The 22,085-nt window shown below is 35.7% G+C and overlaps 3 protein-coding genes across 3 annotated transcripts; all 3 read left to right on the forward strand.

Annotated features, from left to right (window-relative positions):
• The first annotated feature begins 3,606 nt into the window (after positions 1–3,606).
• On the forward strand, positions 3,607–7,613 carry LOC107030677. The gene is made up of 3 exons (XM_015231947.2): positions 3,607–4,168; positions 4,573–4,574; positions 7,386–7,613. The coding sequence occupies exons 1-3, from the start codon at positions 3,607–3,609 to the stop codon at positions 7,611–7,613; spliced, it is 792 nt and encodes a 263-aa protein (XP_015087433.1).
• A 3,096-nt stretch (positions 7,614–10,709) lies between these two features.
• On the forward strand, positions 10,710–12,385 carry LOC107030637 (cytochrome P450 83B1-like). Its single transcript, XM_015231901.2, has 2 exons — positions 10,710–11,599; positions 11,687–12,385. Exons 1-2 carry the CDS (start codon positions 10,718–10,720, stop codon positions 12,293–12,295), a joined length of 1,491 nt encoding a protein of 496 aa, XP_015087387.1. The 5' UTR covers positions 10,710–10,717; the 3' UTR covers positions 12,296–12,385.
• Positions 12,386–18,878: 6,493 nt separating this feature from the next.
• LOC107029854 (cytochrome P450 83B1-like) lies at positions 18,879–20,702 on the forward strand. Its single transcript, XM_015231301.2, has 2 exons — positions 18,879–19,917; positions 20,005–20,702. The coding sequence occupies exons 1-2, from the start codon at positions 19,036–19,038 to the stop codon at positions 20,611–20,613; spliced, it is 1,491 nt and encodes a 496-aa protein (XP_015086787.1). The 5' UTR covers positions 18,879–19,035; the 3' UTR covers positions 20,614–20,702.
• Positions 20,703–22,085: the final 1,383 nt, after the last annotated feature.

The raw sequence follows: 22,085 nt of genomic DNA on the forward strand, positions 1-22,085 counted from the left end.
ATGTAATGACTCGGACCCGAAAGTTATTTTTTTGATAATTTTGAATAGTCATTTAACTATATTAATTAATTTGGGGGTAATTTAGTTATTTTTAATAATAATGGGTCAAGTCTGAAATATTAATATAGGTTAATAAGGAGTGTTACTTTTAATAACATAAGTAATTTAGAAGAAAAGAAGATAGAAAGGGAAACAGAATCTACCTGTGAGTGGCGGCTGGTGTAGCTTCATTCTCGTCCAGGTAGGAGCAAACTGCAAAGCATGCTAACAATATATATATATATTAGTTTATTAGAATTGTAATGTTTTGAAATTGAAAGGAGTGAATTCTAATTGCATATAAATATGCAAATTGGCATATCTGTAGTACCTTTTTCGTTGTACTTGGAAAAAAAAAATAATGGTTGCCTTTCATTTTGTTGACCAGATGAGTGCCCTTTATATATATATATATATATATTTTATAATAATTCCTTACCAACAATTAATGATAACCATGGGAGAAATATTATTTCCATAATTAATAACTAAAACATTAATATCCTATAACTAGGTCGGTAAGTATTATTTTGTAATTGTTAATTGGGCAGAAACCAAATGTATTGATGTCTTTTAGTAAACTTTGTGTATTGCTGGAAATTTGAAGAAAGAAAAAAAAACAATAAGAAAAGGCAATACTTGTGTAATGGGGTTAAAAACATTTAAGTTATAGTGAATAGTGCTCGTGGGTCCCTGGAAAATTATTAAGACTACATGTTATTAATAAATTGGTGTAGGAATTGTTATATAGTGATTAAGAATTAGGATAAGTATGTCCAGTGACATATGAATCATTCGAGTATAATATTAATAAGAATAAAGCTTCAATTTGCTTACTATCCATGTGGTCCACTAGTTCATTAGTAACACAAAGAACATTTAACATTGCAGCACTCTATGTTCACAAAGTACATTTCCCAAAATATTTTAAGCGAATGGACGCTAAATCACTTCTAAAGAAGCTCTGTGTCAGCGCCTCTTTTAACCATTACAACTATACAGATATATAAGCATAAATGATATCAATTTTGACATTGAAACTTGGAAAATTATGACGGTTGAAATGTTAATTTACATCAAGAGTTACAAACTTGATTATAAATGTGGGTGAAATTTTAGTTCAAAGTTAAACCTATAAAAATTTGGTGTGTTGTTAATTCTGAAACCTTATTGTGAATATATATATATATATGAATAGATCCCATTGATTCGGAAGCTCAACAGAAAGGGAAGACTCAAGTCCTAGAGTGATTATTCGATTGACAAAGGCAAGTGGATTTCTAAACTCTTGTTAAGCGTATGAAATTCGTGTATTTCCTTGTGTGGTGTTGAAAATGATTTGGAGACTTGTTGCTTATTTGTTAGTGTTGTATTCCTTGCTGTAAATCGTGCTTTGTTTATCAAAATGGTTACCTCCTCATTTCTCATTTGAGCATGTCAATTGCATTGTATCTGATACATGATTGTGATAAGAGTTAAGTGATAAGAGGATGTACTATTTCGAGGGTCGTATCGCGCGCCGCGATGGTATTATATTTCGAGGGACGTATCGCGCGCCGCGACGGTTACTATTATCGAGGGTCGTGTCGTGCGCCGCGACAGATGCATGGACAGATATGTCCCCCATGGGTCCCGGACTGAGAGACAGCGGGTGTGTATCGTTAGGGAAGACATGCATCACTATACTTGACATTGCATCTCATGGCATTACACATTTTATTATTGATGAACTTGAACATGTGTTTTGTTGATCTTGTGAGTGTTTCTCTGTGAAGCTTGTGACTGTTGAATATTGAGTTGTTATTGAGAATGTGTAAACTGATAGAGTGTGGTTATTGAGTTGTGTGTTTGGTAAACTGTAAACTATTAGACTGTAGCGTGGAGGTTTAGATATGGTGTAAGAAGTGCCCGTATTTTGTTCACTTAACTTGTGTTTAGAGGTTTGCTTGTTGGGTACCGCGTGGTTTGGTACTCACCCCTTGCTTCTACAAATTTTTGTAGGATACGAGCCTGGATCTTCGTGATACCTGTCATTCTTTTCGTTTCCGAGGCATCTTGTGGAGGATTGTGAGGTAGCTGCTTGTCATCTCAGCGAACTTTCCTACTCCAGTTTATGACTTTGTTTTTACTTGAAAGACAACTTCATTTAGACTTCTATTTTATTTCAATTCTAATATTTACATTAGAGGCTTGTGCACGTGACAACCTGATTTTGGGGATTGGATTAATATGACTTGGTTTCATAATAGGAATTGTTGTTGGATTGTCATTTACTTCCGCACTTTGTTAGATATTTGGTTTTAGGCTGACTTGTCTTGGTGGGATAAGACGAGTGCCATCACACCCATTTTTGGGTCGTGACAAAGTGGTATCAGAGCCCCAGGTTCATAGGTCTCACGTGTATACAAGCCGAGTCTACGTAGAGTCTCAAGGATCAGTACGGAGACGTCTGTACTCATCTCTGAGAGGCTATAAAGATTACTAGGAAACTTCCTTTTGTTCATTCTTTCTCATCGTGCGTAGTTACCTTCGTTAGTACTGAGTTGTTGTATACTCTTTTGACAGATGACGAGGACTAGAACTAATGTTACTGGTGGTAGAGGGGAGGCACTTCCCGAGGCAGTTGTTGAGGCCCCAGCTAGAGGTAGGGGTAGATCTCGAGCTAGAGGTCGTGCTAGTAGTGCGACAGTAACCAGAGGTCGTGGACGTGGAGCAGCACCAGTGAGAGGTCGTGCTAGAGAGGTCTCTACCGAACCTCAGATTGATGACAGAGAGGACCAGGTTCCTCCAGATCCCGTAGTCACACCTTTGCTTCAGGATACGCTATTGAGGGTGTTAAGTGTGTTAGAGGGCTTTTCTCAGGGTGGTGGTGCAACTACCACACCACATGACTCTCGTACTAGAGAGGGGGCTCAGACCCAAGAGCAGCAACAAGCTCCAGTTGTTCAGGATGCGGTGGGGCAACTACCAGTAGATCCCGCGGTTCAGAATGATATTGCACCAGCAGTTGGGGGTCAAGTTGCATCGATGGTTGTTCTGACAGAGGATGAGCAGCGTAGGTATGAGAGATTTCGAAAGATGGACCCACCTCAGTTTCAGGGTGGGAAGAGCGAGGACGCTCATGAGTTTCTAACTACCTGCCGAGAGTTACTAGAGGTGGTTGGATTAGCTGAGTCACATGGGGTTAGATATGCTACACTCCAGCTTCGTGGACCAGCGAGAGACTGGTGGAGGACTTATTCGGGATGTTTGCCAGTTGGATCTCCTCCAGTGACTTGGGAGCAGTTTGCTAGCGCATTCCAAGATCGTTTTATCCCATGGAGCGTGAGAGAGGAGAGTCGCTTGAGGTTTGAGAGTCTGAGACAGGATGGTTTATCGGTTACAGAGTATGAGGCGCGTTTTTGCCAGTTGTCTAGGCATGCGTTGGCCATTATTCCAAATGAGACAGAGAGGATCCGCAGATTCGTGAGGGGATTGACTTTCTCTATCAGGTCAGCTGTGTTTCGGACATCTAGGGTGGGGACTTCTTTCCAGTCCATTGTGAGCGCCGCCAAAGAGGCGGAATTGATGGAGAGAGAGGAGTTTGGGGACCCTAAAAGGGCCCGTATATCAGGCCAGTTTCATGGTGCCTCATCTGGAGGTAGGGGATCACAGAGAGTGAGTGGTTCTTTTCAGCAGCGGGGACCTATTCATGCATCTATGCCGACATTTGAGGGTGGCCAGACATCTAGGGGTTCTTATGGCCCAGGTCAGGGCTCGTACGGTTCACAGCAGCGACCTACAGGGCGAGGCAATTATAGTGGGTTTTCAGGGTCCACACAACAGTTCCCAGGTCAGAGATTTTGTTTTACTTGTGGAGATCCCGATCATCTAATGCGGCAGTGTACTTCACAAAGGGGTCGTGGTGGGCCTCGACCTAATTCTTCATTCCAGACTAGACCACCAGCACCACAGGGTAGAGGTCGTGGCAGAGTTCAGTCAGGTAGAGGTGATAGAGTTTCTAGTAGTGGTGTTGCAGCTCAGCAGAGTGGGGGTAGAGGTACCACCCAGGATGGAGGTGGACGAGGAGGCCACTGCTATGCTTTCCCCGGGAGACCTGAGGCGGAGACCTCTGATGCTGTTATTACAGGTATCATCCCAGTATTCCATCGACCTGCGTCTGTGTTGTTTGATCCAGGTTCTACATTCTCTTATGTGTCTACGTATTTTGCTGCTAAATTTGATATGATATGTGATAGCATGACTGTACCTATTCGTGTTTCTACACCCGTGGGTAAGCCCTTAGTGGTGGATCGAGTGTATCGATCCTGTCTTGTTTCTTTGGCTGGGTATGACACTTGGGTAGACTTAATCATTCTGGGGATGGTGGACTTTGATGTTATCTTGGGTATGGATTGGCTTTCTCCTTATCATGCTGTCCTTGATTGTAATGCTAAGACTGTGACTTTAGCAATGCCTGGTGTTCCGAGGGTTGAGTGGAAGAGTGTTAGTGGTTCTTATCCTAGAAAGGTCATCTCTTTTATCCGTGCTCAGAGGTTGGTGGAGAGGGGGTGTTTGTCTTACTTAGCTTTTATTCGGGATACTAGTGTTGAACCACCTCCCATGGAATCTGTTCCCGTGGTTCAGGAGTTTCTCGATGTATTTCCTTCTGATCTTCCAGGTGTTCCTCCCGATAGGGATATCGATTTTGCTATTGATTTGGAGCCGGGCACTAAGCCTATTTCTATCCCTCCATACCGTATGGCTCCAGCAGAGTTGAAAGAATTGAAGGATCAGTTGCAGGATTTATTGAGTAAGGGTTTTATTCGCCCTAGTGTATCACCTTGGGGTGCCCCTGTATTGTTTGTGAAGAAGAAGGATGGGACTATGAGAATGTGTATTGATTACAGACAGTTGAACAAGGTAACAGTGAAGAATAAGTATCCTCTTCCGCGTATTGATGACTTATTTGATCAGTTACAGGGAGCATCATTGTTCTCTAAGATTGATTTGAGGTCTGGGTATCATCAGTTGAAGATTAGGGCATCAGATATCCCTAAGACAGCTTTTCGGACCCGGTATGGGCATTATGAGTTTCTAGTGATGTCCTTCGGATTGACTAATGCCCCTGCAGCATTCATGGAGTTGATGAATGGGGTGTTTCGACCATACCTTGATTCTTTTGTGATTGTTTTCATCGATGACATCTTGGTTTACTCTAAGACTGAGGAGGACCATGTCCGACACCTGAGGATTGTACTTCAGAGGTTGAGAGAAGAGAAGTTGTATGCCAAGTTCTCAAAGTGTGAGTTCTGGCTTACTTCTGTGACATTCTTGGGACACGTGGTGTCCAAGGAGGGTATTAGAGTAGATCCGGCCAAGATTGAGGCAGTTAGAGGCTGGACGCGACCTACTTCACCTACTGAGATTAGGAGTTTTGTGGGATTGGCAGGCTATTATCGACGATTTGTTCAGAGTTTCTCTACTATTGCAGCTCCATTGACTAGATTGACTCGACAGGATGTGGGTTTTCAGTGGTCTGATGAGTGTGAGGAGAGCTTTCAAAAGCTCAAGACTTTGTTGACTTCTGCTCCTGTGTTGACTCTACCTGAGGAAGGTGTAGACTTTACTGTGTATTGTGATGCTTCAGGAGTTGGTTTGGGTGGTGTGTTGATGCAGAAGGGGAAAGTGATTGCTTATGCTTCTAGGCAATTGAAGTCCCATGAGAAGAACTACCCTACTCATGATCTGGAGTTGGCGGCTGTGGTATTTGTACTTAAGTTATGGCGTCATTATTTGTATGGAGTGCATTGTGAGATCTTCACTGATCATCGGAGTCTTCAGTATATCTTTAGCCAGAGGGATTTGAACTTGAGGCAACGAGATAGCTTGAGTTGCTGAAGGACTATGATGTGACCATTCTGTATCATCCAGGAAAGGCCAATGTTGTGGCCGATGCTCTGAGTAGGAAGACTCCTAGCATGGGGAGTCTTGCAGCGCTTAGTATTGAGGAGAGACCATTGGCTAGAGATGTGCAGATATTAGCTAACAGTCTTGTCCGCTTGCAGATTTCAGAAGAGAGTGATGGGATGATTGCTTTTATTGAGGCTCGGTCTTCTTTAGTCGAGCAAATCCGTGCACACCAGTTTGATGATGGAAAATTATGTCTCATTCGAGACAAAGTATTGAGAGGGGAAGCTAAGGAGGCTGTCCTTGATTCTGATGGTGTCTTGCGGATCGGAGGCAGAATTTGTGTGCCCAGGACAGGCGATTTGATTAGATTGATTCTTGAGGAGGCCCATTGTTCTCGGTATTCCATCCATCCGGGAGCGGCGAAGATGTATCATGATCTGAGTCTGCATTACTGGTGGTGTGGGATGAAGAGAGATATTACAGACTTTGTTTCTAGGTGTTTGACTTGCCAGCAGGTCAAGTGTGAGCACCAGCGGCCCGGGGGTGTATCTCAGAGGATGCCTATTCCTACTTGGAAGTGGGAGCGGATTACTATGGACTTTGTTGTGGGTTTGCCTACCACAGCGAGTGGTTATGACTCTATTTGGGTTATTGTTGATAGGCTGACCAAGTCTGCCCACTTCATTCCGGTTCGGGTGAAGTATACGGCAGAAAAGTTAGCCGAGCTATATATTAGTCAGATTGTGCGACTACATGGAGTTCCGATTTCTATCATATCAGATCGGGGTTCACTATTTACTTCTCACTTCTGGAAGGCATTACAACATGGTCTGGGTACTCAGTTAGATATGAGTACGGCATTTCACCCTCAGACAGATGGTCAATCTGAGCGGACCATTCAGGTATTGGAAGATATGCTTCGAGCGTGTGTGATCGATTTTGGTGCTAGATGGGATCAACATTTACCCTTAGCGGAGTTTGCCTATAATAACAGTTATCACTCTAGTATCCAAATGGCCCCATTTGAGGCATTGTATGGAAGACGGTGTAGGTCTCCGATAGGTTGGTTTGATTCGGCGGAGATGGACTCTTTGGATACAGACTTGCTTAGAGATGCTATGGAGCAAGTCCGTATGATTCAGTATAGACTGTTGACAGCCCAAAGTCGACAGAAGAGTTATGCAGACCGGAGAGTTAGAGCTTTGGTGTTTATGGAGGGTGATCATGTTTGGCTTCGAGTATCACCCATGAAGGGTGTGATGAGGTTTGGAAAGAAGGGCAAGCTTAGCCCTAGGTTCATTGGACCTTTTGAGATTTTGAGCCGAGTGGGAGAGGTGGCCTATAAGTTGGCCTTGCCACCTAGTTTGTCGGCAGTTCATCCTGTTTTCCATGTCTCTATGCTTCGGAAGTATATTCCGGATGAATCTCATGTGATTTCACTCGATTCTGTGGAGCTGGGTCCAGACTTGACATTTGAGGAGGAGCCTATAGCTATTTTGGATAGGCAAATTCGAAAGCTTAGGACCAAAGAGATTGCTTCAGTGAAGGTGCAATGGAAGCACCGATCAGTGGGAGAGGCAACTTGGGAGACAGAGTCTGACATGCGTGCCAGATATCCTCAACTTTTTGAAGCTTCAGGTACTTTCTTTTACTTTATGTTCGAGGACGAACATGATTTTTAGTGGTGGATAATGTAATGACCCGGGAGGTTATTTTTGGAAATTTTGAATATTTGCTTAACTTGAGTTAATTAATCGATAGTTTATGGGCTAAAGTGATAATTTATTTAAGACCCTATACTATTTAGCCTTTATTTAATAAAATATGTGGGTAAAACCTATCACAATTAGTACTTAATAAATTCATAAAAGGAAAAGAAGGAAGGAGAAAGACGGAACGGACGAAGGGTTTCGGCATCTTGCGAACTGCTTCAGGTAATTGCATCAAGTCTACATGTTCTTCAATAATTTATACATATATATGCATGCCTGAAACTAATATTATATTAAAATGGGAGGGGAATGATTTGTCCATAAGATTGTAGGCTAAATAGGTGTCATATACCCATTACTCTTTACACTTAACGTTGTACCAATTTTGTTTTTTTTTGCCTTTAATGTAGTGATGATTTGGCAGCCATTGCCTTTAGTTTAGAATTAATCCTTAGGAAATAAGAGTTTAGATATTATGAATAGGATACAGTATGGTATTGTGACGGAACATTTGTATGGTTCAAGATTTTATCTGAAGCTTAAATCTGATATGAAGGTGTCTAGTAACCATGATGAGGTTTTACTTGTTCAAGCATGATCTTTATGTGGTTATTTTTGACCTGCGACTGTTGCCCGAATTGCTTTTCATCATTTAGAAGTCAAAAGACATATTTGTTTCAACTTGGCTTATTAAAAATAAAAATAATAATAATAATTAAAACTTGACCCTAGGCTTGAAACTTGAAATTTCGATAATTGAAATATCAATTGACCTTAACATTAGGAACTTGATTGTATACTCGAGTAAGTTTCAGAGTGAGTTTAGAGTCTAGACTAGACACAAAGTAATGTGGATATTTTTCATCTTGAAATCTTATTATGGACACTTATTTGAATAGATTGTTTTGAGTTGGAAGTTCAACAAAAAGGGAAGACTCAAGTTCCAAAGTGATTGTTCTACTATTTGAGGCAAGTGGATTTCTAAACCCTTGTTAAGCGTATGAAATTCGTGCATTTTCTTGTGTGATGTTGAGAATGATTTGGAGACTTGTTGCTTAATTGTTGGTGTTGTATTCCTTGTTGTAAATTGAGCTTTGGTATCAAAATGGTTATCTCCTCATTTTTCATTTGAGCATGTAATTTGCATTGTACTTGAGACATGGTTGTGGTAAGAGGATGTACCATTTCGAGGGTCGTATCGCGCGCCGCGATGGATATCATATTTCGAGGGACGTATCGCGCGCCGCGAAGGTTACTATTATCGAGGGTCGTGTCGTGCGCCGCGACAGATGCATGGACAGATATGTCCCCCATGGGTCCCGGACTGAGAGACAGCGGGTGTGTATCGTTAGGGAAGACATGCATCACTATACTTGACATTGCATCTCATGGCATTACACATTTTATTATTGATGAACTTGAACATGTGTTTTGTTGATCTTGTGAGTGTTTCTCTGTGAAGCTTGTGACTGTTGAATATTGAGTTGTTATTGAGAATGTGTAAACTGATAGAGTGTGGTTATTGAGTTGTGTGTTTGGTAAACTGTAAACTATTAGACTGTAGCGTGGAGGTTTAGATATGGTGTAAGAAGTGCCCGTATTTTGTTCACTTAACTTGTGTTTAGAGGTTTGCTTGTTGGGTACCGCGTGGTTTGGTACTCACCCCTTGCTTCTACAAATTTTTGTAGGATACGAGCCTGGATCTTCGTGATACCTGTCATTCTTTTCGTTTCCGAGGCATCTTGTGGAGGATTGTGAGGTAGCTGCTTGTCATCTCAGCGAACTTTCCTACTCCAGTTTATGATTTTGTTTTTACTTGAAAGACAACTTCATTTTAGACTCCTATTTTATTTCAATTCTAACATTTACATTAGAGGCTTGTGCACGTGACAACCTGGTTTTGGGAATTGAATTAATATGACTTGGTTTCATAATAGAAATTGTTGTTGAATTGTCATTACTTCCGCACTTTGTTAGATATTTGGTTTTAGGCTGACTTGTCTTGGTGGGATAAGACGAGTGCCATCACACCCATTTTTTTGGGTCGTGACAGATTAATTCCTAATTAAAAATCTAATTTATTAATATTTATCATCTATAGTCTATATGTATATAATAACTATAATATTTTTTTAATAAAAAAACGTCTTTATCTAAATTGCTATACTTTTCCTCTTCTTATAACTTTTTCTTAACCCCTATCATGCATAATATAATTTATGTGAATAAAGAAATATCCTTTATGATAAATAATGGAATTTAATAATTTAAAGGATACAAATCTACAAAATGGAGACACACATTGATAATGTCCTCTTGATTATTGTTAAAGAATGACTCTAATTTCACAAATTTAAATTCATTGATACTTAATTACATGATAAGAACTTTAGTTGTTCTTTCTACATGATTTGCTAACTTATTTTTATTTTTTCATATTCTTCATTTATTTATTATTATTTTCTAATTACTTATTCAACTTTTATACTCTTAATTTCATAACTCTCATCTTTTCATATTCATAACCTCCAAATATTTAAACTAAAACTTTAAGATATTTTTTGATATTCCTTCTATCTATCTAATATAAATTCAACTTCTTTATCTCATGAAATCCCTACCAAGATTATTAAGCTATTATTTTTATTCTATAGTTAAAGTAGATGAAGAAGACTCTTGAATTTTGATAGGATATGGAAGGAGTCGATAAGAACTCAGAGAGTTATGTACTAATTTTGTACTTATTTTTTCCATCTATATATACATCAGTCTTATAAAAAAAATGTCTACATTGTATTTTTTCCTAAATCTATTTGTTTTTGTCTTTTTTTTTCTCTATTAGACTTTTTTATTTAGTTTTTTCTGAACGTTTTGTTGTTGTAAGTCTTTATTCTTATTTTGTAGTTGTTACATTTTATTATTCATTATAATTTATATATATATATCCACAAAATTTTAATCATTCTAATGTATCTATGAAAATTCACATGAAACACACGTATGACACACGTGCTCAGAAACTAGTTTATATAAAGACACAACAAGTGACTACCAAGGTAATTAGACAAAAAAAAATGATGCTCTTTCTACTCTTTGTAGCCTTTCCTATCGTTCTTATCTTTCTTCTTCTCAAAGTCAAAAAGAGTGGCAAAAACAATGTGCCACCAGGTCCTATTGGCCTCCCATTCATGGGAAATTTGCATCAATTTGATGGTTTAACCCCTCATATTTATTTTTGGAAACTTTCCAAGAAATATGGAAAAATATTTTCATTGAAACTTGGTTCTACTCCAATGATCGTTGTTTCTTCAGCAAAAATAGCAAAAGAAGTGTTGAAGACACAAGATTTAGTATTTTGTAGTAGACCTTCTATTCTTGGCCAACAAAAAATGTCTTATAATGGTCGTGACATAGTGTTTGCGCGTTACGATGACTATTGGAGAGAAATGAGAAAAATTAGTGTGCTTCATCTATTCAGTCTAAAGAAAGTACAATTCTATAAACCAATTCGTGAAGATGAAGTATCAAGAATGATAAAGAAAGTATCTCAACATGCTGCTTCTTCTCAAATTACAAATTTGAGCAATTTAATGATTTCACTGACAAGTACAATTATATGTAGACTTGCTTTTGGTGTTAGGTTTGACGATGAAGCACATGAAAGGAAGAGATTTGATTATCTTTTAGCTGAGGCTCAAGCTATGATGGCTAGCTTTTGCGTGTCTGATATTTTTCCTTCTTTATATTGGATTGATAAACTTACTGGATTGACAGATAGACTCGAGACGAATTTCAAGGAATTGGATGAGTTTTATGAAGAACTCATTGAGCAACATCAAAATCCCAATAGGCCAAAATCCATGGAAGGTGATATGGTTGATCTTTTGCTTCAATTGAAGAAAGAGAAATCAATACCAATTGACCTCACTTTGGAGGACATAAAAGGAATTCTCATGGTAATTTCACATGTCTTTAAGTCAATACATTGCTATTTTAAAGATAATTCGAAAGCTATTTTAATTAAATTATTTTCTTGTATATAGGATGTGTTAGTCGCTGGATCAGATACTAGCGCGGCTGGGATAGTATGGGCAATGACAGCCTTGATGAAGAATCCAAAAGCCATGAAGAAAGTTCAACAAGAAATCAGAGAGTCAATTGGGAACAAAGGCATTGTGAATGAAGATGATATACAAAATATGCCTTATTTCAAAGCAGTGATAAAAGAGACATTTAGATTATATCCGCCAATTCCACTTCTAGTGCCAAGAGAATCAATGAAAAAATCCACACTAGAAGGTTATGAAATTCAGGCTGGAACTATAGTTCATGTTAATTCATGGGCAATTGCAAGGGACCCTGAAATATGGGAAAATCCAGAAGAATTTATACCCGAGAGATTTTTGAATAGCGACATTGATTACAAGGGACAAAACTATGAGCTGATTCCATTTGGAGCAGGTCGAAGAGGTTGCCCCGGAATGACACTTGGGGTTGCATCAATGGAACTCGGATTATCAAATCTTCTTTATGCATTTGATTGGGAGTTACCTCATGGGATGAGAAAAGAGGACATTGACACAAATGTCAGTCCTGGAATTGCCACGCATAAGAAAAATGAGCTTTGTCTTATCCCTAGAAGTTATTTTTAGATTTTACTTAGATGTGAATCTAAGTCATGATAATAAATTGTAACGATTTTAAATCTTGAATAAATCACAGACCCTCCTTCTATTTTGATATTCTTCACCTTATAAACCTTTTAGTCATCCACTATTCAATTTATTTTACACTATTCATGAATTTTTTTATTCCAGGAAAATACTTTATTACATTACTTTAAAACAAGTTTCAGATGTCCATAAGACATCATTGCATCTGTTACAACACAACTTGGGAAGGCAGAATCCCAAGAAATCCTATTTATACATGAAATAGAACTTTTTGATAGATTATGGGCTAATACATTCTATGTTCGAGGAATATATATGATCTTGATTTCCTCAAAAAATTTCATCAATCGCCAGCCATCCTTGCAAATGGTCTCTATTTCCCAAGATGTTATAAAATTCTTTTGCAACATTTGTATGACATTCTTTGCATCTGACAGTATGTGGACCTTTGACCAACCCTTTTGTGGTGGTCTTTCCACAACTTCCCGAATTGCTGGTGCTTCAGTAGCTATGGCCTTCCCCACAAATTAAATAGGGGTGCCAAAGGCATGAAGTAAATGAGCACAACTATCTATAGCCGTCATTTCGTCGTCTTTTAGTAGTGTTTAGGGCTATTATAACACTAGAGTTCGTTTATTAATTAGGTGGGATTTAATTAGTAATGGGTGGGTAGTGGGTTGGTTTATAAATGATATTAATAAATTAAATTATATTCAATGGTTGAGCATCAACTATTAAAAAAAATATTTAAATAGTTTAAAATTAAAACCGTAAAATAAATGGTCAATTTTGAACCCAAAGGTGGATGTCAAGGGTATTTTGGAGCCAATAGATGGGTGGAAAGGGCATGTTGGAGCCAATAGGTCGATGGAAGATAGTTTTGTACCATTTCTAATACTTCAAGGATATTTTAAACCCTTTTCCGTTTATGACTTGTTATTCTATCAGCAAATTTTGGAGTGCTATATTTTTGAGATGTTTTGGCCATGAGTAATGTAAAGGATTGTACATTCATGAGTTGTAGTTCTCATCGAGTCGTATGTGGACGTTATCGTTCATTAAGTCCCAATCGAATAGCATATTGCACATATATTGTTTGATAGTAGACATTCTCTTCTTGGTTAGCAAAAATTGTCTTATAATGGTCGTGATAATAATATATTGTTTGAACAAAAGTTACGGAATATATAACTGAATGTGTATATAGACTTTGTTGGAGTCTCACATCGGGGGTGCTAGAGGTCGTCCTTGATCCCCTTATATGATTTTGAGTAATCTTTCCCTTCTGAGCAAGTTTTTGAGGTTGAGTTAGGTTTGATATTTATTTCTTTATCACTGTATCAGAGTAATATTATTTCAATTTATTGTTTTCGTTGTTGAACCTCCCTTTTTTTTTAAATATATATTGTACACTCTCCAGATGTACAATCATAAGCATACCCCCATCCTTTTATGATCTTTATTAAGTCCCATACTCGTAGGCTAAGGAAAATATCAAGATATATATCACCTACTAAGCAAACTCATAAATATATTAACACAACCTTTGAAACACATTTCCAATTCCATATTAATATTCCGACTTCATATCATATACAAGTGGTTACCAAAAAAAAAATCATTTTGAAAAATTCTCTACAAGTGCCATTTTAAATCATTTAAGTTGTGTTAAAAATGAGAAGGTTAAACAGTTTAATACAAGGTCTATAAATAGAAATATATTTGAGATACTATATAATATCATATAACTAGAAAAAAAATGATTACGATAATCCTTATAGTCCTTGTAACTCTTCCAGTTGTACTCAATTTTTTAGCCAAAAACAGGTAGGAAAAATGATATTGCATTTGCGCCTTACATTGATTATTGGAAAGAAATGCAAAAAGTTTGTGTTGTTCATTTGTTCAGTCTAAAGAAAGTTCAAGCTTTTAGTCTGAATCGTAAAGATGAAGTATCAAGAATGATCATGAAAATATCTCAACCAGTAACTGTTTCCCAAATTACAAATTTGAGTAATTTAGCGATTTCACTAACAACTATAATATTTGTAAAGTAGTGTTAGGTATGATGAAGAAGCACGTGACAAGAGGATATTTAATGGACTACACAACAAAAATGACCATTAGCGGCATTTAATTCTTAATTGCCGCTAAATATGTATTTTTAGTGGCAATTGTCACTCTTTGTATATGTCTCTAAAGCCTTTAGACATTAGTTCGAATGACACTTAACTAATGCAGATAAAAATTTTTGCACTCTTTATTAGTGTTAATATTTAATGCCGCTAAAAGTTATTTTTGTTATAGTGACTTTTGGCTGTGGCACAAGAAATAATGGCTCGATTCTTTTCTAGTGATTATATTCCTTATTATTTGGAAATATTAGTAGACTTGAAAAGAATTATAATGATTTATATGAGTTTTATGAAAAACTTATTGACCAACATGTTAATCCCAATGAGCCAAAATCCATGGAAGGAGATGTTATTGATCTTTTGCTACAATGAAGAAAGAAGAATCAACTCCAATTGATCTCACTTTGGACAACATAAAGGCTATTCTCATGGTAAGTAATCAACTATACAAGTCTAGTATACACAACTATTTAATGACAATATTTTTCATTTTCATCTCAATTTGATTATTTTGCCTTGTCCCTAAAAATTATTTCTAGTAATAATTTTATTGCTATTTGCTTATAAAGAGTTGTGTGTTTTCATCTAATCGTGCATGTATTGTTGGTTCAATATATGTTACATAGATAACTTGTTCCAAAATAAATATATATACATAAATATTTTTAAAAATTCCATATAAATTAATTAGTGATGTTCAAATATAATATCCCGTAAACATTTAACGTTAGTCTAGTAGTGCCAAAATTGTTTCAACCTATTGCCCACCTTTTAATGGGTTGGGCTTGAAAGATTATTTTGATGGGCTATTTTGGAGTTTGGAATAAAATTAGTAAAAATTTAAGGAATCCCATAGTGTAATTCAATAATTTCATTCTGTCCCGACAAATTTAGTATTTACAAAAAATCCCTTAAATTTGTTGAGCCGTGATACTTTAGACTCTAGTGATACATGGTAAATGATACATGGTAATTTTAAACTGTTGAGAAAAAAAAGGGGAAAAAACGGTATAGTTAATGTTGTTAATAAAACAGCTAAATTTACGGTAACATATCATTAATCAACATAAAATCAGCACTTAATTGGATATTAATTTCAAATTTTGAAAAACAAAGATTATATCATCTATTTTGAAAACAATTTTTTTGAACAATCTGTTAAATTTCGAACTACAGTAATTTTATTGTTGTTACAGTGGATTTTTCAAGATGAATACTTCGATTTTGATGAGACATTCCGGAATTTGGGTGAACAAATTGCAGAATGAAAGTTACAAAATCGACGGAATCGTTGTTGGAGATTCAATTTCGTATCTAATACATGTATCAGAAACGTCGACTAAACAATATACACACTGATTCTATATGTATCATCAAGTACAGTTGATGACACATTTATTAAACTTAGTGAATGATACATTATAACAATTTTCAAAACATGTATCAGTACATCAACTAAACAACTAATACCTTACTGATACATGATATCAGTTTTCAGAAATTCATATTATATGCAAAACATGTGATACATATCTACTACATGTATCAGTGAATTGACTAAACACTGTACACACTGATTCTATATGTATCATCAAGCACAGTTGATGACGCATTTACTAAACTTATTGAATGATACATTATAACAATTTTCAAAATTTCATGATACATATAAAATATTATGATACACAACAAATTCATGTATCAATTCACCATCTAAAATACTATACACACTTATTCAAATGTATCGGCAAGCACACTAGATTCCTTAAAATTTTTACTAATTTCAGCAAACAGTTTTAAGTACCAAAATACTAACCCCAGACAATGTAGGCCTAACAAACTTACTCTTTGAGTCCTGTTTGGCCTTATGCAAAGTTGATGCTAGAGGAAGAGGAAGGGGAAGTGGTAACTGGGCGAATGTATTGGGATGAGATGAAGATTGTCTACTTGTTTTTATCACCTTAACTTCTTCTAAGGCAAGAGGCACTGGTTCTTATGTTTTTGGTGTGTAAGCAAGCAAAAAATATGGAAGTAAGAACAAAACGGTAGAAAGATATGGAAGTTATCCTGCTTCCTGATTTTTTGAATTTTGAAATTCAAAATTTCAAAATTTGGTCTTTTATTTAAAATTAATTAAATTTAATAATTCAAAATCAAAAAGCTGATTAAAAAATTGAGTGTTTAAATGGATAAAATTAAAAATTCAAAAACTAATTTAAGAGGTTGAGTGTTTTAATGGAGAAAAAATAGGCATTAAAATTGGTAAATGTGTATTATAGGAGAGAGAGTGTAATGTATCTAAAAAATTACACTAAAATAAAAAATAAGGGAATTATGTAATATTTAAAAAATGTAGGGAAAATTAGAGAATATAAAAATTATAGTTGTGTATTTAAGTTATTTTTCCATAAAATTAAGTTACCCCAAACACAAATCAACACTTGGGAGGTAAAGCTGTCAATATGGGCGAATCCACCTCATTCGGGCTAATCCATACAAGCTTTGACATTTTACGTGTCAGGTCGGATTAATCTATTTTTGGTGTGAGACATAAAACGGTCGGCCCAATCCACATGCACGTAGGCTACAGGCTTGCTGGGCCAGCCCAATTTTTTTTAAAAAAATATATTTTTTATAATTATTAAATTAAATTATAAATTATAATTTAAAAATATTATTGTAAATATCAACAAAACAATAGTACATGATGTTACTATTACTACTTGTTAATCGAAATCCACAAATGAAAATTATCTTTATAATATTTATTAAGTTTTTTCAAATTAAAATATAAATATCTAAACAGAAATATTAACCTGATTGTTTTAAGTTTGGACTCTTTTAATTTTTAAATTTTAATTAATTTATATTGGCTCATCGGCCGACCCTATCGATACTTCTCAAGCCTCACAAATCAGCAGACTTATTCAGGCCGGCTAAAAAAACTATTTTCTTAAATAGACTACAAGAATCTTAGTCAGCCCTATTAAATTCCAGTTTAGGCCAGGCCAGACCAACGGGCCTAGTCCATATTGACAATCCTATTAGGAGGACGTATTAAATGAGATGTATAAGAATAATATTATTTAATTATTTACATATGAATTAGCATAACTAAACTTTGTTTCTTATTTGCTACTACAAATAAATATTGCAAAAATAAGGTCAAAATGGCTTGATTGGTGTATGATCCGTACTTATTGTTTAGCCTATTTTTGTTCAGTCTATTTTAATTTAAAGTGAAACTTCAGATTTGATCAACGTAATATTTATTAATATAATCTATTTTAATTCGTTCAGATTTAAACAAATCGTCCATATGTCACTCCCAAAATTGAATGCCCCCTACCTGTTTATTAAGATACAACAAGTATACCATATGGTACAAACATGCATGCACTACCTTTTATAAGAAAGATTTATCCATCGCTCCCTTCTTTAATTTTTTTTGGGGTCACAAATTATTAGTCAAATAATGAGCACAAAGTATTACGTGTGATATCTCTGCACAAATTAATTACTTAATAGACAATTTTTACACGCACCAAACTTGTGCTAACAATATTCTTTAGTGAAAGAGATATTGATGTGATATAATAAATGGTTAATTAGGGTGTAAATCATACTTCTTATGATATATTTGAAAAAAAAATTTCATAGAAAAGATTCATATTTGTCTTCTTACTTTCAGAAAAAGAATATAGTTATGATTAGTAATCTTATGTGTAGTACTAAGTTATGCGGCAGATAAATATTTGGAAAACATGATTGCTAAAGGAGAAAGGTAATTTTTTAAGCCTTAATTTTTTAAGGATCTTTACATAAATAATCAGATGAATTTATTGATTCTTCTAGACGTAGATTATCCCTCGTTATACACATGCTATAATATCCATAGATATTTTCAATTTAAATTATTAGGTAGATGAATATTTAAATTAATTCACTAATTTTAATTTAAGTTATTGACAACAACTATGATTGATTTCTTTTGATTTTGTCGTGTTACTTTCATGAATCATGACTTGACATATCATATTTTCCATTTTGTAACTATATATTATATGGTTGTGAAATGATCTTACATAGAAACAAAACATGAGTAAGTACAATTGCGTAAAAAGTTAGAATTCTTGAATTGTGGTGAAAAAGCATCTAGTACCTAACTAGCTCCATGAAATATCAAGCTATAAACAAGCAAAATTAGTAAGACAAGTTCAAAGTCATAACCCCCCCCCCCCCCCCAAAAAAAAAAAAAAAAAGAAACTATTCTTACAAAATGATATCTAAGGGATAGCTTTGAAAAAATTAGAACCTATCCTTCGAAAAAAAAATAGTCTCATGTATAATATATATATGTATATTAATTAACGATTGTGAGTAGTTTTCATCGAGAATCAAAATATGTAACTTCCCCTTAATATTATCCTATATGTTTAGGTCATGACCTGAAAATTTTACATTGTTGGGTGTGGAAATTATACTCTTCAAGAGAAAATTTTTGATGACTTTATTTAGTCTTTTAACACAAGATAGATTTATATAAAGACACAACAAGTGATTACCAAGGTAGTTAAATAAAAAATGATAATCTTTCTACTCTTTGTAACCTTTCCAATCTTTCTTATTTTTCTTCTTCCTAAAGCCAACAAGAGTGGCAAAAACAAAGTGCCACCAGGTCCTATTGGCCTCCCATTCATTGGAAATTTGCATCAATTTGATAGTTTAACCACTCATATTTATTTTTGGAAACTTTCCAAGAAATATGGAAAAATATTCTCATTGAAACTTGGTTCTACTCCAATGATCGTTGTTTCTTCAGCAAAATTAGCAAAAGAAGTGTTGAAGACACAAGATTTAGTATATTGTAGTAGACCTTCTTTTCATGGCCAACAAAAATTGACTTACAATGGTCGTGACATAGTATTTGTGCGTTACAATGACTATTGGAGAGAAATGAAAAAAATTAGTGTGCTTCATCTATTCAGTCTAAAGAAAGTACAATTCTATAAACCAATTCGTGAAGATGAAGTATCAAGAATGATAAAGAAAATATCCCAACAAGCTGCTTCTTCTCAAATTACAAATTTGAGCAATTTAATGATTTCACTGACAACTACAATTATATGTAGACTTGCTTTTGGTGTTAGGTTTGACGATGAAGCACATGAAAGGAAGAGATTTGATCATCTCTTAGTTGAGACTCAAGCTATGATGACTAGCATTTTCGTGTCTGATATTTTTCCTTTTTTATATTGGATTGATAAACTTACTGGATTGACAGATAGACTCGAAAAACTTTTTAAGGAATTGGATGAGTTTTATGAAGAACTCATTGAGCAACATCAAAATCCCAATAGGCCAAAATCCATGGAAGGAGATATTATTGATCTTTTGCTTCAATTTAAAAAAGAGAAATCAATACCAATTGATCTCACTTTGGAGGACATAAAAGGACTTCTCATGGTAATTTTACATGTCTTAACTCAATATATTGCTTTTTTTAAGATGATTCGATAGCTATTTTTATCAAAAAATTTTACTTGTATATAGAATGTGTTAGTTGCTGGATCAGATACTAGCGCGGCTGGGATAGTATGGACAATGACAGCCTTGATGAAGAATCCAAAAGCCATGAAGAAAGTTCAACAAGAAATCAGAAAGTCAATTGGGAACAAAGGCATTGTGAATGAAGATGACATACAAAATATGCCTTATTTCAAAGCAGTGATAAAAGAGACATTAAGATTATATCCGCCAATTCCACTTCTAGTGCCAAGAGAATCAATAAAAAAATCCACACTAGAAGGGTATGAAATTCAGGCCGGAACTATAGTTCATGTTAATTCATGGGCAATTGCAAGGGACCCTGAAATATGGGAAAGTCCAGAAGAATTTATACCCGAGAGATTCCTGAATAGCGACATTGATTACAAGGGACAAAACTATGAGTTGATTCCGTTTGGAGCAGGTCGAAGAGGTTGCCCCGGAAAGACACTTGGGGTTGCATCCATGGAACTTGCATTATCAAATCTTCTTTATGCATTTGATTGGGAATCACCTCATGGGATGAAAAAAGAGGACATTGACACAAATGTTAGGCGTGGAATTACCCCGTATAAGAAAAATGAGCTTTGTCTTATCGCTAGAAGTTATTTTTAGATTTTTCTTAGATGTGAAATCTAAGACGTGATAATAAATTGTATCAATTTTAAATCTTGAATAAATCACAGACCCTCCTTCTATTTTGATATTCTTCACATTATAACCCTTTAGTCATCCACTACTCGGTATATTTTACACTATTCATGAATTTTTTTATTATAGAAAAATATTTTATTGCATTACTTTAAAACAAGGTTCAAATGTTCATAAGATACCATTGTGTCACGACCCAAAATCACGAGTCGTGATGGCACCTATATTCCCAACCAATAGGTAAGCCAACCAGCATATTTTAACAAACTTAACTAACAAGAAGTGAAAAGACAACAAATTTCCAAATCTCCAACACTGAGTTCTTATAAGTACGAATGCGGAAAACTGAAAAAAAAATACTACCCAAGAAATGGTGTCATGAGTACAAGAGCTTCTAAAATACGATGCAAGTCTGAAACTAAAAAGGCAAATCTAACATAAGGGATATCCTGTCTGAATACTGAATAACAGAATAAATAAAAAATATAGAGGGAGGTGTGGGCCACGGAACAGCCAAGCAGCTCACCACAACTCCAAGACACTCCAAACTCGGACTCAAACTGCTCCTCGAGATGTGCTCCTACTTGGAATCGAATCTGCACCACAAAGAGTGCAACAAGTGTAGTATGAGTACGAAACCACGTGTACTCAGTATGTCTCATTGACCGACCACGAAGAAGTAGTGACGGGAGTTATATAAGAAAATAAATTCTTAGATTGTACAAGTATATATATATATATATATACACTTACTATTCAAGTTTCATCAATAAAGGAAATCAACATTTAATATTTTCTAAACACCAAACGAAACATATAGTCATCAAGAATGAATGATGGGATGAAATGCAATGCAATATGATGCCATGTAATGATATGTCTCAGAATACCCAGTACTCACTCAACCGTATATACATGATACTCCTCGGAAATACATCGAGAGTTCATGACCCATGGGGGACTCGCGAGGTCCATATACCGACACGGACGATCTCCACGTGTCTGTGCGGACGATCTCAACGCACTATCATAATATCAAACAATTTTCGCACGGACGGTCTCCACGTGCCCAAATTACAATCTTAACATCTCACCATCCCCAGCACGGACGATCTCCACGTGCCCAACTTATACTCAGTCTCATCTCTATGCATGTGCACAATATTGTTTCAATAGAGGGAATGATGATGCATCTCAATCAATCAATATGAATATAATACATAACCACCTCAATTATCTCAACTATACGGGTGAAATAAATAAAACACAATCACACAAGGAATTCAAGTCAATAATATATCAGCTAATGCCCATATGCTTTGGCATTCTCAAATTTCAGTCCACATTCTATAATAGTACTTTTCCTTTTTATAACACCGGTACTCGTACCAATGCCCGTCACACCATTGATACGAGACCACCATCTTTCCCCCTTA

This window comes from Solanum pennellii, chromosome 9 (assembly GCF_001406875.1).
Source record: "Solanum pennellii chromosome 9, SPENNV200".
Taxonomy (NCBI): Eukaryota; Viridiplantae; Streptophyta; class Magnoliopsida; order Solanales; family Solanaceae; genus Solanum; species Solanum pennellii.